Raw genomic sequence first — 18,004 nt, 5'->3', positions numbered from 1 at the left:
TGGCTATCTCTCGGCAGAAAAGGCAGTATTTTCTTACTTGTTCTGAGTGTATGACGTTGCCGAAACTACTGCGTTGACTTGATTGTCCAAATGTGCCCTTCTCTGAATCCATATTGGGTAGGATCCAGAACTTTGGTATCGTGTAAATAACCACTCAATTGTGCATTCATTCTTTTTTCAACCAGTTTAGCTGGAAGTGGGAGGCCTGATACTGGTCGGAAGATATTAGGATCCTTAGGGTCCAAACTAGGCTTCTTTAGAAGTGGCAACATTGAAGCAGTTTTCCACGATTTGGGGAAATGCCCTTTTGCAAACATTGCAATAAATAAGGAGGTGAGTGACAGAGCAATCGGTTCCGGGGGCAATTTTACCACAGCAACCGAACATGGATCATAAGGGGATGCTGCTTTAGCTGACATGATAAGCTTATGGGTATTGATAATGGATATTGGTATCAACTTGTCAAAAGTAGGCTGGGATCCTAAAGCCAGCTTGTAACCCTCTGTTGAGGTCCCTGTCATATCAGGTATTGGGCCATTAAAAGTTGCAAAGATAGTCTCCACTTTTACCATAAAGAACCTGACAATTTCCTCACATAATTCCTGACTCCTTTGAACGTTTGCTAGTTGGGGATGCGCCAGGCTAGTTACTGTTTTTAAAAAGCTCTTTGGGAGAATTTGTGGGTAAGTGAATCCAGACAACACTATTAATGTTTTTCATTTTACAGTACGTAAGGAATACCTAAAAAAACACCCATTCTAGGATTTAATTAAAACAATAGTATTTTTGGCTTCGGTAAAGAACTGTACACTTCTGACTAACTCCTGGAAAGGGGATAGCGATGTGGACTTAGTTTTGTGGAACCCAGTCCTGATAATTTCTGGTAGGACTGAGGCTAGCACTGTAGTAAAACTGAATCATGCACTTGCGGATCAGAATGCCTTTATCGCAGACTGGAGGACAGTCTGAACCATAGAGACAACAGTATTTAGCAATTAGAGGCACCATGTCCTTAAAAAAGGCAGTGCTTCTTCCGCTATGAGAAAATTTACGCCCACAAAACATTGAAAATCAGCAAAAACAGTAGGGCCTGTTGAGCTTTGTTCCGCTTCACCTGAAAGGCAGTCTTTGCTAAGAGTGTTCAAGTCATAAAGAACCCACAAAAAAATAAATGGAGGTGAGATTTCCACAATGTGATTCTTGTATCAAAGATCACAATTGGGCGAGATAGATCCTTGCAATAAGAAGTATAGTGGCTTCTTGCCTAGGCTCCAGCGAGACCTGTTCATCCATTGCTGATTTCAGGTTGTTGTTGGGGTCTCCTACAATGAAACGTATTGACCCAAACCCAGAGCACACCAGAGTTGCAGTGGTGATCTGCTCAGAGAATTGCTGCTTTTCAGAGACGTCAAGAGTGCAGTGTGCATCATGTGGCCTGCAAAGAATACCTGCCTAAGAGATGACTGAGCAGCTGCAGTGAGACCTGTCAGATTGCAAAGTGCATACCCCTGACCCCTGTCCTGCAACCTGTCCCTTTTCCCCCTGCCCTGGGCCGTAAAAATTAACCCCACACCCCAAAAATGACCGCGACCCACTCCCAACCCTGAGCCCTAAAACCTGTCCCCTACATCCCTGAGGTACTTCCACCCAGCTCCCAATCCCTGAGGGCTAAACCTGCCCCTGCCTTGTAAATTGTCACTCTTTCCCCTGCTCTAATACCACACAATAACCTTATGCTGCAAAAACTACCCCAACCCTAGCCCCTGTGCCCTAAAAACTGTCCCCATCACATGTAAATTACCCTTGCCCAGCCCCCTTCCCTGAGCCCTAAAAAGGGCTCCCTGCCCTATCAACAACCCCGGCCACCTCCTGAGCCCCCAAAACTACCCCACCCTGAAAAATGATCCCCTTCCCCCAGGACCCAGCCCTAGGCCCATCCCCACTTACCTCACTGCGCCCTCTCTTGATCCTGCCTCTTCCTGTCTTCATGTGCCCGCCCATCCACTCTGTAAGTAGACCGCGCATTGCCTTAACCATACATATGTGTTGTTAAAGCATATGCGTAGTTAAGTCATGCATGGTTCATCTTGCAGGGAAACAGCACGTGTGACTGAGCCTGTGTTGTTAAGGCCATTTCCCTTTCTTCTATTATGCCTCACGAAAATGTAATCCCATTCTAGTACTGATTTCTCAAGTAGTTTTCTTACTACACTTCCACAGGAGCTGATTCTTCTAATCTTATGGCTTGCTGACATCTTGCAGATTTCTGCCCGCCAACATCCTTTCTTTTTGCCCCGAATATCGATCTCTACCTAATCTCATTTGCACAATACTTCACAGTTTATCTTGGCACTTTCTAAATCTCTGCCACACATACTTTCATCAACTATCAGATCTCAATAATTCACACATGGGTTCATTAGGATTTTTTAACATGTATTACCTTAACATCTACCATTGGTCACATCAACTGCTCCTAAAACTCAATTAGCTCAGATCAGGCTTTCCAGAAATCAGCAGTCGTTGAGAAGGTATTATGGTTTCTCATCATACTGGTTTTGAATTATGCTTAATCCATTCCAGGTTCGCAGAACTTTTATACATAATATGAACTTTGGCATCCATGTCATGCAACAATAATAGTACGTCCCACTAACACCCTTTATATCTTTAAATGTTTTCATCTGTAGTTTAATTGTTCTAATTTCTATGGTTATCTTGGTAATACGTTTTCATTATTTTTATAAGACAATGTTTTGGATGCTTCAGTCTTTATCACTTAACAATATTCCTAATGAATTGTTGTTATTGTTTCACACTCTTGCATCTAAAATTGAGTATGTCATGAGCAAGGTAGCCTTCTTGCATCAAACTCTAAACACTGGCCTTAATGACACAGCACTTGTTTACTACTATGGTTTTTGGAATTTTAGAGAAATATACAGGGAAAGTCACAAAATGTTAAGCTGCAGGCTTTACCCATTCACTGGTTTAGAAAGTTTGTGCCCAAACTCTTAGCCTCAGGTAGGATACCCATTAGGTCCTTCTCTTCGGATGCAGTCCTTTAAGTATCGCTAAGAGCAGTGGTTCATTCTTCACAAAATTACACCCTCTAAACAGCAGGCATGGAAAATATTTGTCCCCTTTACCGACTACCTCCTCTAGCCAAGTTGGGGGCATAGTAGTAATAGAAGCCCAGGTTAGATGTGCAGGACATCTAACCTGGGCTTCTATTGGAATTCTATAACGCATATTAGCAAGCCCATTATCGCCGTTTTAATGGCAGTTTCCTGCCGCCAAAACTGCGATAATTTTAACAAGGTTCTTGCTGATATGCCCCACAGTATATTCAGGTGAAAGAATAATATCCTATATCAGAACCAGGTCAGCCTTTGACCTTATATGAGTACCGAGATGGCTATCCTGTCACCTTTAGATGATCGAAGCATGTAAATGCCAGGAGGGAGTCAGGGCCATAAAACCTTTGGATCTATCAGCACTTTCCACACTGTCAATCATCACCTTCTACTCTAGAGATCTCTTTAATTGTAGTATAATGTATACAGCAGTAAAATAATCAATTGCTTTCACTTGAAAAGCCACATCGCTATATCTTTTTCACCTACAGCATCATTTTCTTGGCATATGTGATTGTACGTTTTCAGAGATTACCATTTTGTTTGACTATTGATTCACCTCAGCCCCACTCCTTTCAAAGATCAATCCATCTTATCAACTTTAAAAACTGCCAGGCAACTTTGCTTGGTGATTTGTCAGATCTTTCCTGAAACATATCTTACCTTATATAGAGCTCCCATGACACATCCAAGTAGCAAACAACTTAATACAATCTAGGCTGTACTAAGAATTCTAGAGACAGATTCGCCCGATGTTTAAGCAAGTCACCTTTATATCTCGTATTCATTGAAGCTGTAATATACTAAGTGCCCAGGTTTTGAAATAGGTTTTTTAGGTTATTCAAACCTCTCATAGAGTACATCATCAAAACTAAACAAGATTTTACTGGAGATAAAGTCCTGTGGAAAGGAAGAGCCACACTTTGGGCTGGGTTAAAGTCAAAAGATCTGTCTGACCACAATGGAGCACAGCTAGGCTACAGGGACCAGGTTTGTCCCGGTGGAAAGTTTGCCTTCTGTCATCGGTGTGTTGTTGGATGGGCAAGCTGGATCTGAAGAAGAGCTTGAGGACATAAGGGTGCTGAAGAGCAGGGTCGTAGTACCCTTATCAACGAAGATGGGAAAGTTTGAGAGGGCAAAGTTGGAAGTATGTGCTCATGAAGACCTCAGGGTTGCTGCTCAAAGTCATTGCCAAAGAAACCCTATACATTTGGACTTAAAAACATTTCTGGAAGTCAGATCGCCTTCAGTGGGGCAAATTCTAAAGTCAAATCCGGCCGGCGATTCAGCATTAATGGCTTCAACTGTACAGAAGTCTCAGTTTCCCACTAATTCTCTAGAGGAAAAGTTGGCAAACATGTTCTAAGTCCTGGCATTTGCAGTGTGGGCAAGAGGAGTACACTTTAACATCAGCAAAGGGACCAGAACTTGGGGGGCACCACTTGGAGGTTACAAGTCACTCCAGCAGGGGTTAGCGCAGGGTATAGGGCAGGTCGAGTTGGTGCTGGTCAGCTGGGCAGTTGCAGGGTGCGAGGCCTCTGGAAGGTTGTTGTGACCCTATAGCTCAAACAGGAGGCCAGCCAACTGATCCTTTGAGTCACTTCTGGAGCCTTGGGTTGAAGGCATGCAGGTTGAGTCTTCCTTCAAGTTCTTCTTCTGATTCACATAGGTCCAGGAGCCATCTGAGAGGAGGTATGAGGCATCCACTTTTATGCCCAGAGCCAGCCTATGGGTGGAAGGCAAGCCTTTGTCTATCCCCTAAATCACTTCTGGTCAGATATTCTACCCCAACTGGGTTTGGAGCCAGCCTGACTAGAGAGACAAATGACAGGCAAGCCGAGATGCGAGCTGCCTCTGCCAGTGACAAGGTAGGCCTCCTTTGAAGTCAGGAAGTGTCTGGGTACAGCCACCATGCTATGCTTTGAAGCATAAGGAGGGGCCAGATATGGCCCAAGACCATCATGCTCAGCAGAGGAACAGCTCTACCCATTCCCAAGACCCTTTGTTCACTGTCTAAGAACAATATACAGAACAATTCAGGGGTCAGGTGATACTGGAAACTAGCAGAATGGTTCATTTGATTTCCAAAATACTAATAAAAATTACACCTTTACCATTCAGTTGGATTTAAATTACTATTCAATTGAGTCTTTAAATCATGCTTCTCCCAAACACAATTATAAATTGTTTTAATGTAACCCATTGTTTTTCTATGGGAGAACCAGACTTGCCACAGTGAAATTCGACTTTGGAGGTTTTTAACTGCCAGAACATGTAATGCTTTAAATATATAGTAAGAAATGTGTCCTCTGTAAGCTTGTTGTGTCCCTGTTGCTCAAAGAAGAGGACAGCCTACTGACTCTTGGAGTAATTTCTAGGGGCCCTGGGTTCAAGGCAAGCAAGCCCAATCTTCCTTCAGGTTCTTCTAATACGCCGAGGTCCAAGAGTGTTCTGAGACGAGGTCTGTGTGATTCACTATTATGCTCAGTGCCAGCCTGTGGGTGGTGGGCAATCTTTGTCCACCCCCTAAATCACTTCTGGACAGACCCTCTACCCTCACTGCGATTGGTGCCCGTCTGACTAGAGAGACAAATGACTGGCAGGCCCAAATGTGAGCTGCATCTGCCAGTGGCAGGCTAGACCCCCTTTGAAGTCGGGAAGGGGATAGGTACAGCCTGCAGGCTATGCTTTGAAGCATAGGGTGTGGCTGGGGGTGGACCCAGGTCTCATTCTCAGGAGAGGAACACTCCTCTTCACGTGCAAGGCCCTTTTTCAACTATCATAGAGCAATATACTTAGCACTTCAGGGGAGCAATTAAGGGGTCAGGGGACACTGGACACTGGCAGAAGGCACATTTGGGTTAGGCAGGAAAATAAAAACTTTCTAAAAGTTTAATTTCTAAAAGGTTACATAAATTCTGACTTTATCATTATGTTTAATTTTAAATTACTATTCAAATGAGTAAATTACATTCTCATGAATACATTTAGTGCATGAGGCATATGCATTGAAATCTATATTCTGCTAGATTTCCCATGAATTCTTCTGGGTATTTCTGGGAGTTTTTGTCAATTGTTCAAAGCCAGAAATGTATGCAAATCATAGGAGCCAAACTATGGTACACAGTTTTTCTATTTTGTAAGACATCTTTGTGCTTTTGTGCATTAGCCTCTCTAGGATTAAACAGAAAGCAAATCTAGAAAGTAATAAGTTGCATTCGGTATGTACGAAAATGCTTATTGTGATTCTACAGTTGCATACATAATAGCATTGAGAAGGTTAGTAGATGACTGTTATGCTTCAATACCCACTCGTTCAGTAATCACACACAGTTTGTTGTCTTTTTTAAAGTAATTAGAAATAAAGTGATGAGATTTTGGTGAAAATACATCACTTTTGTCCATCAAGTACATATTTCTTCTAATATACTTGTTTTCTTTTATATTTCCTTTTTTATTGTAGCTCTATGTTAACTGGACTATACCCAGCCAGTAATGGGGACATCTTTATAAATGGAAAGGATATTCACACAGAACTTCCATCTATCCGATTGGAAATGGGGGTCTGCCCACAGTATGATGTTTTGTTTGATACCCTCACAGTACGGGAACATCTTCTGCTGTATGGCACAGTGAAAGCACCATTCTGGGAAAAGAAAATATTACAACTTGAGGTTAAAAGGTGAGTTGTCTTAATTCTGAGCATGTAATATGCTCAGGTTATGCTATGTTATGTTATGCTATGTTAAATGCATTTGTATTGCACATTCCCACTATTTGAATGATCCCAATGCTCTCTCAGTATCTGGACACGTGTTAGGGTTCTGGGATTCAAAGGTGTCTGAGGAAATTATGCTTTGAACTGTTTGAGACTACTTTCAGGGTGGTTAGTTTCTTTTTCAATGCCCGCTTATACTGTAGGTGACTATATAAAGCATGTGAGGACCTGTTTGAAGCAATGTGTGAAGATATGTGTGTGCCAAGGCACCTTGCCATTTGTGTCAATGTGCTTGGGTGTGCAATAGTCCATTCAGGTGGTTGTACAGATTCCAGATGCCTCTATCTGGTATGTGGCTTGTTATACCATTCAATGTGTATATGGGTGATGCAGGTTTTCTACCTCTACAAGTTGGAGCTGTGTTGACCATATGAAGCTGTCTGGGTTTATGTCTAAAGTGAACTGTTTGTAAATAGTAAGTTGTGAGGTGAACATGATCTACATGCACCATTGAAGTGGCAAATGATTAGCCAAATGAATGACTTGGAGCATGCTGCACTCATGATGATCTTCATAGTTCTGTCTAATTTTTGTATGTGTTAGTCCCAGTGAGAGTGTGCATGGCTTGGTAGTAGTGTGCCAGTAGAGTGGTGAACATTCATCAACTTGCAGATTTTGGAACTGTGCTATATGCATGGGAAATAGCCTTTACCCCGCTTGTGTTACTTCGCGTGCCATTACCCTGCATATTTTACACCGCAAAATATTTTACAATGCAGGGCTTTAAATTGCAAACTATTACAACACATTCCCCAAAGTAACACCCCAGTGGAGTTAGAATAGTGAATTGTGTTGTAATGGGGTAATGCGTTGTAATGGATTGCGTTGTAAAGCCATGCGTTGTAAAAGATATAGCAGTGTAAAAACTGAGGGTAATGGCACGCAGAATAAAAGTGTGCTATGTAAAATGTCCTATTCATATGCATGCTAGTGCCAGAAGTGTTCACTGAGTATGTTTGCTGTGACCTGAATGTTTTGCTGCCAAGGACCTATTCAATTGAGGTGCAGTAAAGAAGCACAAATATGAGGTTATGGAAGTTTTGAAGACTTTTAAATCCCACAAAAGTCACTTGGAAAGGTTCAAAACATCGAAATAAGTATTACAAAAGTAAATATCCTTAAACAAGTAAACAGATTTTTCATTAGGAGATAATCAGAAGTGTTATTTTGTCATAAAATAGTCATTGTACAATGTTTTCTTGCCATGGTTTGTATATTACTTACTGGGGCACTTTGGGCAACAGAAGGCAAGCTGGTGTCAAATTGCGTTCTTTACTTATTTTACTCACAACAGTAAAACTGTAAATATCCTTAAACAAGTACACAGATTTATCATTAGGAGATAATCAGAAGTGTTATTTTGTCATAAAATAGTCATTGTACAATGTTTTCTTGCCATGGTTTGTATATTACTTACTGTGGCACTTTGGGCAACAGAAGGCAATCTGGTGTCAAATGCGTTCTTTACTTATTTTACTCCCAACAGTAAAACTCACTATATAAATATGAAACAGGGACCAAAGTCTAACACATCTTACAAAACCTTGCTACTTCAAGGAAGTTGTATGAGTTGAAGGCCATCTGTTGGGACCATTTGGATGTGATCCTTTCACAGACGTGAGATCCAAAGAATAAAAAGGGTTCTCAATTATTTGAAAATGTCTCAATTGAGGCTTCGTTTCTCATTGTTTTCCTGTGATTTCCTTTCCAAAAGAGATCTCAATTGATCCCAACGTTTATAAGCTGAAGAAGTTTCTACTCGCGGGTCGCCATTGGCCCTGCTGGCCTGCCTGGACATAGGGAGAGGAATAAGGCATATAAAAAGAAGACAGTATCTTTTTGGCTTAGTCCTTACCTCTCTGTTCCTGAGCCCTACTTGCCTACCAAAAATGAGAGGGAGGAATGAGGTATGCAACCCGTTGCAGGTTGGCTATGACAATTCTGTATGACAGACTAAACCTCTGGCTCCCTGATTTATATGGAGCTTTGGAAACACCTTCACCTTTCAGAGTTCTGATTGGTGATTGCTGGGTTAGAGAGTGATCTAAGTCCTGTCCAGAAGGACCTATTGGATCCCATTGATCAGTGACCCTGCCTCCCATAAAAAGGGATGGGCTGTCAAGCTCCTTGAGCAAACCTCTACTTGGCTGACACTGTTGTCCTGCAAGAAAACTATTTGTTCTCTCCAGGCAGCGACGGCTCGTGGAGGGAGTTACGGTGGGGCAGGAGGGTGGGGAGGGGGAGGGGCAGGGCGGAGGTTGCTAAAAACCGGCATATGGATAATTGCAGGTAAGTAAACAATTTAATTAATAAAACGAATTTCGTAGCTCGCACTGCATTGCATTTTGCGATGCAAGGCGCACTACGAACTTCGTTTTATTAATTAAATTGTTTACTTACCTGCAATTATCCATATGCCGGTTTTTAGCAACCTCCGCCCTGCCCCTCCCCCTCCCCACCCTCCTGCCCCACCGTAACTCCCTCCACGAGCCGTCGCTGTCTCCAGGTATGGTTCTGGAAGTTGAGGGCAAGTCCTATCAAGACCCACAGGAATCTCTAGGAAGCTCGCAATCCATGAACCCCTATGTCACCAAATATGAACAAAATACAGATCCTCTGGTATAGGACGCACAGAGTCCTTTATATTTTTAGAATGGAAGGCAGGCTGGTACTTCCTTCCACCAAAAAGGGGCAACACTCAAGACTTCAGAGGCCACAGCACTTAAAAGGACAGTCCCATGTCTAGCGTTATGGGTGGCCTTATATTTGAGTCCTTCAAAGATGTGGTAGTGTGAGGAACGGGAATAGAGGCTAGTGTTGCCTGGTCTTGAAAGCAAGGAGAAGAGAATGAGCAAATTTAAGGTGTAGCTTACCATTAAAGTTTGTAAATGCCCACAAACATGTGAGTCTGTTAGTGTTTAGAAACTCCGAACTGACGCTTTCCCCATCTGGGAAGGGGTCAGAGTTTTACTCCAGCAGTGAGCTGGAGAAACTTCTCATCTAGGGTGGAAAGGGGAATGAATCACCATTAAACATGGGAGGGGGTTTCCCTAAAAGGTAGAATGTTTTCTCTGTAGAGACAAAAGAAAAGAAGGAAACATGCATATGCCAATCAGGATGCATTTTCCTCAGCAAAGTTGATCTAAAGTCCCAAACCCAGCTCTCTCATTTACCACCAACCTTGCCACTGCTTCGCTCTGCCCTCTCTGCTGACACCCATTCACCTGTTTCCTCCTCCTGTCTAGTTTCTTCTTTGACTGTGCTTTTTTACTCCAGCCATTCCAAACGGATATATTATCACTTAACAGAACCACACCAACATACCGGGAGGAGAAATAGCCATCATCCACAAAGAGACCATGCAGTGCACCACCGACAGTACCACCACCCCCATGGAACACCCCAACTTCAAGCTCTATGCGGAAAACAACCATCAGCGGCACCTGTGCACGCTGACCCCCGGCCTATGCTCCAGCTTCTGCAACACCACCGCACACTTCATTGTGCCCCTCACCCTGGACTCCAAGGACTAAATCTTCCTTGGCGACCTCAACATCCATCTCAACGACAACAAAGCTGCTCACCTCCTCAACAGTATGAGCAGCCCCGGACTGACCCAAATCAAATGTGACTCCACGCACAACGCATTACACACTCTGGACTCCATTTTCACCTCCAGCAACCATATCAAATACAGCCATGTCACAGAACTCACATGGAGACACTACTCCACTGTCCACTTTAGCATCTGCAGCCCCCACACCACCAACCTCAAGATGACCAGCCCCTCCACAGCAGCAGGAGCAAAATTTCAGAGACTCGCTGGACAGATGCCTTTAACACCTCCAACCCAGCCACTGCCCTAAACTGCAACAGGGAAGTAAGAACTTCAATGCCTGAATCACCAATTGCACAACTTCGCCCCCATCAAGATTAGCAATCACAGAAGATCCTCCGTAAAGACCAGCTGGCACATCAAAGAACTCAGAACATTGAAAAGGGACAACACACAGCTGGAGAGGAGATGGTGCGCCACCGAGGACACCCCCGAGAGGGCAGTCTTCAAGACCTCCCTCAACCTCTACCATTGCCTACTGAGGACAACAAAGAAACCAGCCATAGCCTCATGCTTCAAAACCAGCGCCATCAACAGCAAGAAACTCTTCAACATTAGTTCTCCAACCCAGCTGCCAGCGAAAACAACATCATACCCTCACAAGATGGTCTGCGACAACCTTGCCGACGTCTTCCATGACAAGATCGTAACCATACGGAGAAACGTCTAACCCCAACCTACACCCATGGACTTCCTCCACTGATACACTCTCACTCCAACCGTCACTAATCACACACTGATCACCTGGAACTGGCTCTCCTCTCAGGACACCACCTCCATCATGAAATCCATCCACTCGAGAGCTTTAGCAGACCTATGCTAGCACAACATCTTTAACCTCACAAACAAAGGATCGGCCAGGAGCTCACCACCCTGCTCAACAACTCAATCACCATGGCAACATTTATCAGTGCCTGAAAATACGCTGAAGTCAGACCACTGCTCAAAAATCCCTCTGAAGACCGAGGCAAACTCAAAAACTACCAGTCAATCTCCTTGCTTCGATACCCAGCCAAGGTACTGGAACTGACAACAGGCAACTCACAACACACCTGGAGCAGAACCAATCTGGTTTCCACAGCAATCACAGCGCCAAGACTGCCCTGATCACAACCACCGATGACATCTAAACCCTCATTGACTGAGAAAAAACAGCAGCTTCCATCGTCCTTGACCTCTTGGCAGCCTTCAGCATTGTATCCCACACCACACTGATCGAAAGACACCACCACATCCACATCCAAGGAGACGTGCTCAGATATACCACCTCCTTCCTCACCAGAAGAACACAGAGGGTCAGAACAACACCTTTCTCCTCCGAACCCAAGGATATGGTCTGCAGTGTCCCCTAGGGCACATCCCTCAGCTCTGCTCTCTTCAATGCATACATGACCCCCCTAGGTCAACATCGTCAGATCTCACATTCTCAACATACTATCCTACACCCCACTTCTCCTCTCCCTCACAAATGACAGTACCACCATCAGGACCAACTTCCACAGATGCATGACAAGTTTCGCTCCCCGGATGAAGAACAACTACCGGTAGGAGAACACAGATGAGACTGAAGTACTGATCTTTGATAGCAACAGCAATCCCTGGAATGACTCCTGGTGGCACCCAAACCAGGGAACCACAGCCATTCCTCTTACACACAAGAAACCTCTGAATCATCATCGATAACAAACTCACCATGAAATCACACATGAACGCCATCTCCTTCGCCTGCTTCCTCACTCTGCGAATGCTTTGGAAGATCTTCAGGTGGCTACTCCTGAACACCAGACACACGGGTACACAGGCTCTCATCACCATGCACCTGGACTATGGCAACTCTCTCCACTTAGAAATCACTGCACACCTCTTGCAGAGACTTCAAACCATAAAGAACGCCGCAGCCAGACTCGTCCTCGACTTCCCCTGATTAACCAACATCACACCCCACCTCAGGCAACTCCACTGGCTCCCCGTACTGAAGAGATGCCAATTAAAAGCTGCTGACCCACGCTCAAAAGGCTCTACATAACCAAGGACCTGCCTACATTAACCACTGCCTGAATTTCCACCAACCATCGAGAAGATTGCGCTCCATCTCCCTATAGCTTGCCCACCCACCCCAAATCCACTGAAGCAGAAGTGGAAGACACTCCTTCTACATCACAGGTATGACCTGGAACATTCTCCCAATGCAGCTCTGGACCATCACCTCAATTCCAGATTTCAAAAAGGCCCTCAAGACTTGGCTGTTCGAATGATCCTTCCAGGACCTGCATGCGGCTGGATACCTCAGCAGGTGATTAGCAGTGCAATATAAATCCTGAATGATTGATTCAAGTACAACATTTGGGGAAATGGGAATACGAGGATTATGGCCCATGACATTCCCAGTAATACACCTGAAAACCTTCACTTGGCACAGCCTTCCAGGCATAATATTGGTAATGGTTGTGAATTCTCAAAAGCAATAAATCTGCACCTGTTTGTAGGATTACTGACAAGGGTGCAATTTTCTACTTTTCCTTCTGATTTTGGCTCCAAATCTCAAGGTCAAAAACATTTCATGGACAAACATGCGATCAGACGGTATTTAATTATAAGAAAATATGTTGTGCTGCTATTCTAGTGTTTTTTCCTCTGTTTATAAAAAGGTGGGCTTTTTTAGTCTGTAAGAATATCATGTCGGCAAATATATGCATTATTGCAAAACATTTTAACTTTAGGGTCATATAACTCGAGCTTCATCTTTATAGACTGCTTTTGTATCTACATGTAAAGCAAACAAAATATTTTGCAATTTTGTTTGGGAATTGGAAGCATAATCACATTTTCATTAACATGACCAGATATGTACAGGGGGCTGGCATGATATCCAATATCTTATTTATTACTTCTATATGAAGTCATCAATGCAGACAAGAGATTTGAAACCCAGTTCTTTACTTTGTTCTGACATCAAAGGGGTGAAAAAAATTTGTTCAACTTTTTCACTGCTCTGATACTAGGTCAGGAAAGCACAAGGTCCTTAAGTCTGTGCTGTGTTTAACGGTGAATTTCTGTAGATCAGGGTGGAGAGGGAAATGCAGGTGGTACTCCTGCGTCATTATTCACAAATCCCACTTTTCCACATGGGTCTCTACAGATCCACCTTAGTATAGAAATGGAGGCTGCACTTATGAACATCTCTCAAAGAACTGCTGACAGAGTTGCTCCTGGGGACTCGTTATACATGCGGCGCATTTTCCTTCATTGAGTTGGGCACTACATTAAAAAGACTGGGGGAAGTACATTCATGTGAAAAACGAACTGGCTGCTTTGAAACGGCTCCGTGTTTTCACAGTTCTGGTGGCAACTCGCCTGCTCTTTTATAGGGGGTTAGAGATTCCCAGGCAGGTGGGTGCAGTGAGTGACTGCACCCGCCTGAAAGTGGATATCTGGGGGTCCATAGGATCCCATCTACCCCCTGCAGAGGGCTGCCATCAGGAGGCGCAAAGGTGGCTCACTGTCAGTGCGCCTCCTGGGAGCCTCTTTGCCTCTGTGCCCACATCTGTAATACAGCACCAGTGCAGAGGCAAAGGGATTCCCTCATTTGCATGGGTCATGCTGCCATGCAAATGAGGAAACGCCCCCTGAAGATCACCTTTACTTTTAACTCATTTCCACTGTAAAAACTCTCACGGACCAAGTTAAAAAGCATCTATTGCACGAGTTTCATGCATTTCAGAAATAATTTGGCACTGGTAATGTAATTAAATCACCGGCAATTGTCTTCATACTGCTATTGTGCAAATGATCCATCTGTTGAAAAGCCGTTCTATCATTCTTCCAAGCTTTTGTTAAATATCAGGATTCTCGGCTGCTTATAAATCAGCATACTCACACTGAACTGTTCATATTTCATTCTTCTTTGCCAAATCTGATTACGTCATCCATTGTGAAGTTCTGGATTTAGTAGTTTGGTTGTTTCTGCATATTATTGGCATTTGTATCTGCCTTTCATTACCTGGGTTGAACTCTGAAGTTGTCTGTGTAGTGGTGCCAGTCAAAATGTTATAGTCAACAACTTAACTCATAACTGAATCACATTTGTATTTTAATATGCTTACTTTCATATGCCTACCTTTATTTAATTGGTGTATACTTTTCCTTATTTATCTTCAAGTTTACATTTCCTACCTATATCATTTAAATTAATTTTATTTCAAAGTTAGCTAATCAATTTGTCCTCTCAATATTTTATATTATAGTAAAAATTAAGGTGTCAGGTTCCTCTTTCTGATTTGTTATCTGGCTCATGTTCAACTAGTTCACACCTATCAAACATGACACATTCTTCTTTGTTATTTTCATTAACAACATCTCTTTAAAATGTATGTAGGAGCTGATGTTTTGTCTGGGTCATACCTAGATGAAAACTCAGTTTCCATTTCCAGTATTGCTCTAGATTTTAGTATTCTCATCTTCTTCTTTTTTTGCCTCAGGTTCCATCGCGTTTGATATAATACTCCAATAAATTACTTGAATTGTGTTAGACCTGGCATCCTTGGTGTTGGTCACCCTTGCTCTTTTGCCCTCTGACCTCCTGTTTTGCTGACTTCATTTTTGCTGGCCTTAGGAGTCTGGGCACTTTATCATTGCTGACCAGTGATAAAGGGCATGTTCTCTTTCCCTCTCCTAAAACATGGTAATATTTCACTTATCCACAATTGGCATATTTAATTTACTTATAAATCCCTGGTAAAGTGCACTGTAAGTGCCCAGGGCCTGTAAACTAAGCAATACTATTGGGCCTGTGACACTGATTGTGCCACCCACGTCAGTAGCCCTTTAAACATGTCTCAGGCCTGCCATTGCAGATCTTGTGATAGCGGTTTAAACTGCCACGTCAACCTGGCAAGTTAACCCACTTGCCAAGCTCAATCCTTGGTTTTTAATACATATATGTCACCCATAAGGAATGACCTAGCTAGTACCAAGGGCAGGGTGCAGTGTATTTAAAAAGTTGGACATGTACTTTTTATTTTTACAAGTCCAAGTAGTGAAAAACTCGTAAATTTGTTTTTCAACACTACAAGGCCTATCTCTCCCATAGGTTAACATTGGGATTACCTTATTACATTTAGTAAGCGTCATTTCAAAATGGGAAATTATAGATATTTTGAGCTTGGGGTCACTGGCCTCATAATTTTAAAAATCACAACTTATGGTAAAGTTGTTTTTATAAGTTGAAGTCTGAAAATGCCACTTTTAGGAAGTTGTAATTTACTTACTTTAACCATTCTGTGCCTTCTGCCTGTCTCTGAATACACGTCTGAGGTGGGTGACAACTGGGCTTTGTGCAGTCCCTCTAGACAGCCACACACAAAGGGAACTTAGGTTGTCTGATTGGCCATTGACATCCTAATGGCTATCACCAGGCTGATGGGCCATCCTGGGCAGGATAGGAGGAATGAGCTGACACTTGCACCTGAATAGGGCTGTGTCTGTCCCCAGATAGATACCCCCTGTACTGATTTTGAAGCCAGGGCAGGAAGGGCAGGGACCTTGTGCAAAGGCCTCTTGTTGAAGTCCTCCCCACTTCAAAGCCATAACTGGGTGTAGGTACTAGACCCATGGCACCACCAACTTTGTACACTTCTGGACCTGAGGACACTCTGCCAAGAAGAAGGGCTGCTGTGCTGCTGAAAGGGCTGCCACTCTGCTGGACTCTTCTGAACAGCTGCTTTGTTGTGCCTGCCCTGCTGCTTCCCTTGCCTGGTAGCAAAAAGGATAGGAATTGCATCTCTACATCCACAGAACCTAGTGACTCCAAGGGCTTGGTGACTTTCCTCCTGTTCTGAAGTCTCAGGGTCATCAAAGACTTCCAACAACCCTGCTACAGCCTCTGGGCTCTGCCAACTGTAAGTCCTGCCCTGCCAAGTGGTGCCGATCCATTCCTGGGCCCTTGGAAGTGGGTTTTCGGGCTGTCTCTGCAAACATTCATGCCTTGTTGACTTTGCGCCAGTCGAAACCAATGCATTCCCTTCAAAGCCAACACATTGCTGCTTTGCAGACATGTTGGCGCCGGTTGCGCGTCTCAACGACAATGCATTACCTTCATCGCCAGGTGTTCGACGATGATGCATCGCCCAAATGCGCATCTCAGAACCAACACATCGCCTACAATCGAACAGATTGATGATGATACATTGCATTCGACTGCTTCTCCTAATTGCTCCTCAACTTTTCTTACAGGAAAGTACTGTTTGCAGCAGGTCCTGCGTCGCTTCTGCATCCAACCTGCGATCTGTCGTGGTCGGTCTGACTTTTCAGATTTGACGCATTCCAGTGCAACCAGCTAGCCTCGATTGGTGCTTTATGTTTTTAAGCACTATATTTCAAGATATTGTAAAAAAATTAATAAATCCACTTCTACATATAGGTCTTGTTTTGGTCCTTGAATTAAGCTCTATTTATCTAACCTGCGTGGATTATTTTTGTGTGCTATTTTCACTGTTTTACTATTATATTTTTGTACAAATACTTTAGACATTGCCTCCTAAATTAAGCCTGCCGGCTCTGTGCCAAGCTACCAAGGAGTGAGCACAGGTGAATTTAGGGTGTGTATCTGACGTACCTTGACTAGGATTGTGGTCCCCACTTGGACAGGGTTCATACCTTTGACAACTAGAGATCCAATTTATACCAAAATGCCTTCAGGATACGCACTTAAGTAATTGCCAATAATGTATGGTTACTGATGTCTTTAGATACTATATTTGACCTATTAAGTACTGCTTCCCTCATATTTCTGTTAATGTAGGCAATCAAGAACATGGTCGAGATAGTCTCACATGAAATCCTTTGTCTAATTTGTTTTATTCTCCTATCATTAATAACATACTGTTTTATGCCTCTGCCTTGTTTATATGATTTATATTTCAAGCAGTTCAAAATGTCGACATTTTTGTCCTGTCAGCCAATCAGTCATTTAGTCCTGAATTCCTTTGTCAAACTGACTGCTAGCCACTTTATTCACAATAGATTCAGACTTGTAGTATGTGATAACCAACCTTCATCCAAGGGCATCCTGTGTATCATTAACTTTCTAAATTCCCAAATGGATGGTGTTGGCCCGTATTTCCCCCTCAGATGTATGGACACCCACTGGCTTAGGAATAAGTTTATTGTCACATTGTTTGCATCTTGCTCTTTAATATGTTTCCGTCACTTATCTTTTGGGGTAACCCTTTCAATGGGCATGTGGCATCTCACTTGTGGGGCTGCTCCATTTTGGTGGCACAGATGGACACAATTCTCATGCAGGATGCTGGTTATTGCTGTGGTCGTCAAAGAAGTGTGGTCAATTTTCCCATACTTGAACATTATCATACAAATATTGTGTTCATCCTAGCTGACACAGTGGGTGAGTTGGAAATTGCACTTGCTTGATACAATTTTGAAATAACGATTTCTAAACCTTCCACTGCTCCATCC

The 18,004-nt window shown here is 43.3% G+C and overlaps 1 protein-coding gene across 1 annotated transcript in view; it reads left to right on the top strand.

Annotated features, from left to right (window-relative positions):
- ABCA13 (ATP binding cassette subfamily A member 13) overlaps positions 1-18,004 on the top strand; it is a 2,590,787-nt gene that overhangs the window by 977,950 nt on the left and 1,594,833 nt on the right. Inside the window, exon 27 of the mRNA XM_086964984.1 lies at positions 6,601-6,819. Within this exon, the coding sequence (XP_086821110.1) occupies positions 6,601-6,819 (219 nt within the window). The remainder of the gene's footprint in view (positions 1-6,600; positions 6,820-18,004) is intronic.

Source organism: Lissotriton vulgaris, chromosome 4_1 (assembly GCF_964263255.1).
Source record: "Lissotriton vulgaris chromosome 4_1, aLisVul1.2, whole genome shotgun sequence".
NCBI lineage: Eukaryota > Metazoa > Chordata > Amphibia > Caudata > Salamandridae > Lissotriton > Lissotriton vulgaris.
Note: the sequence above shows the minus strand (reverse complement) of the source record. Positions and strands in the feature narration are given on the sequence as shown.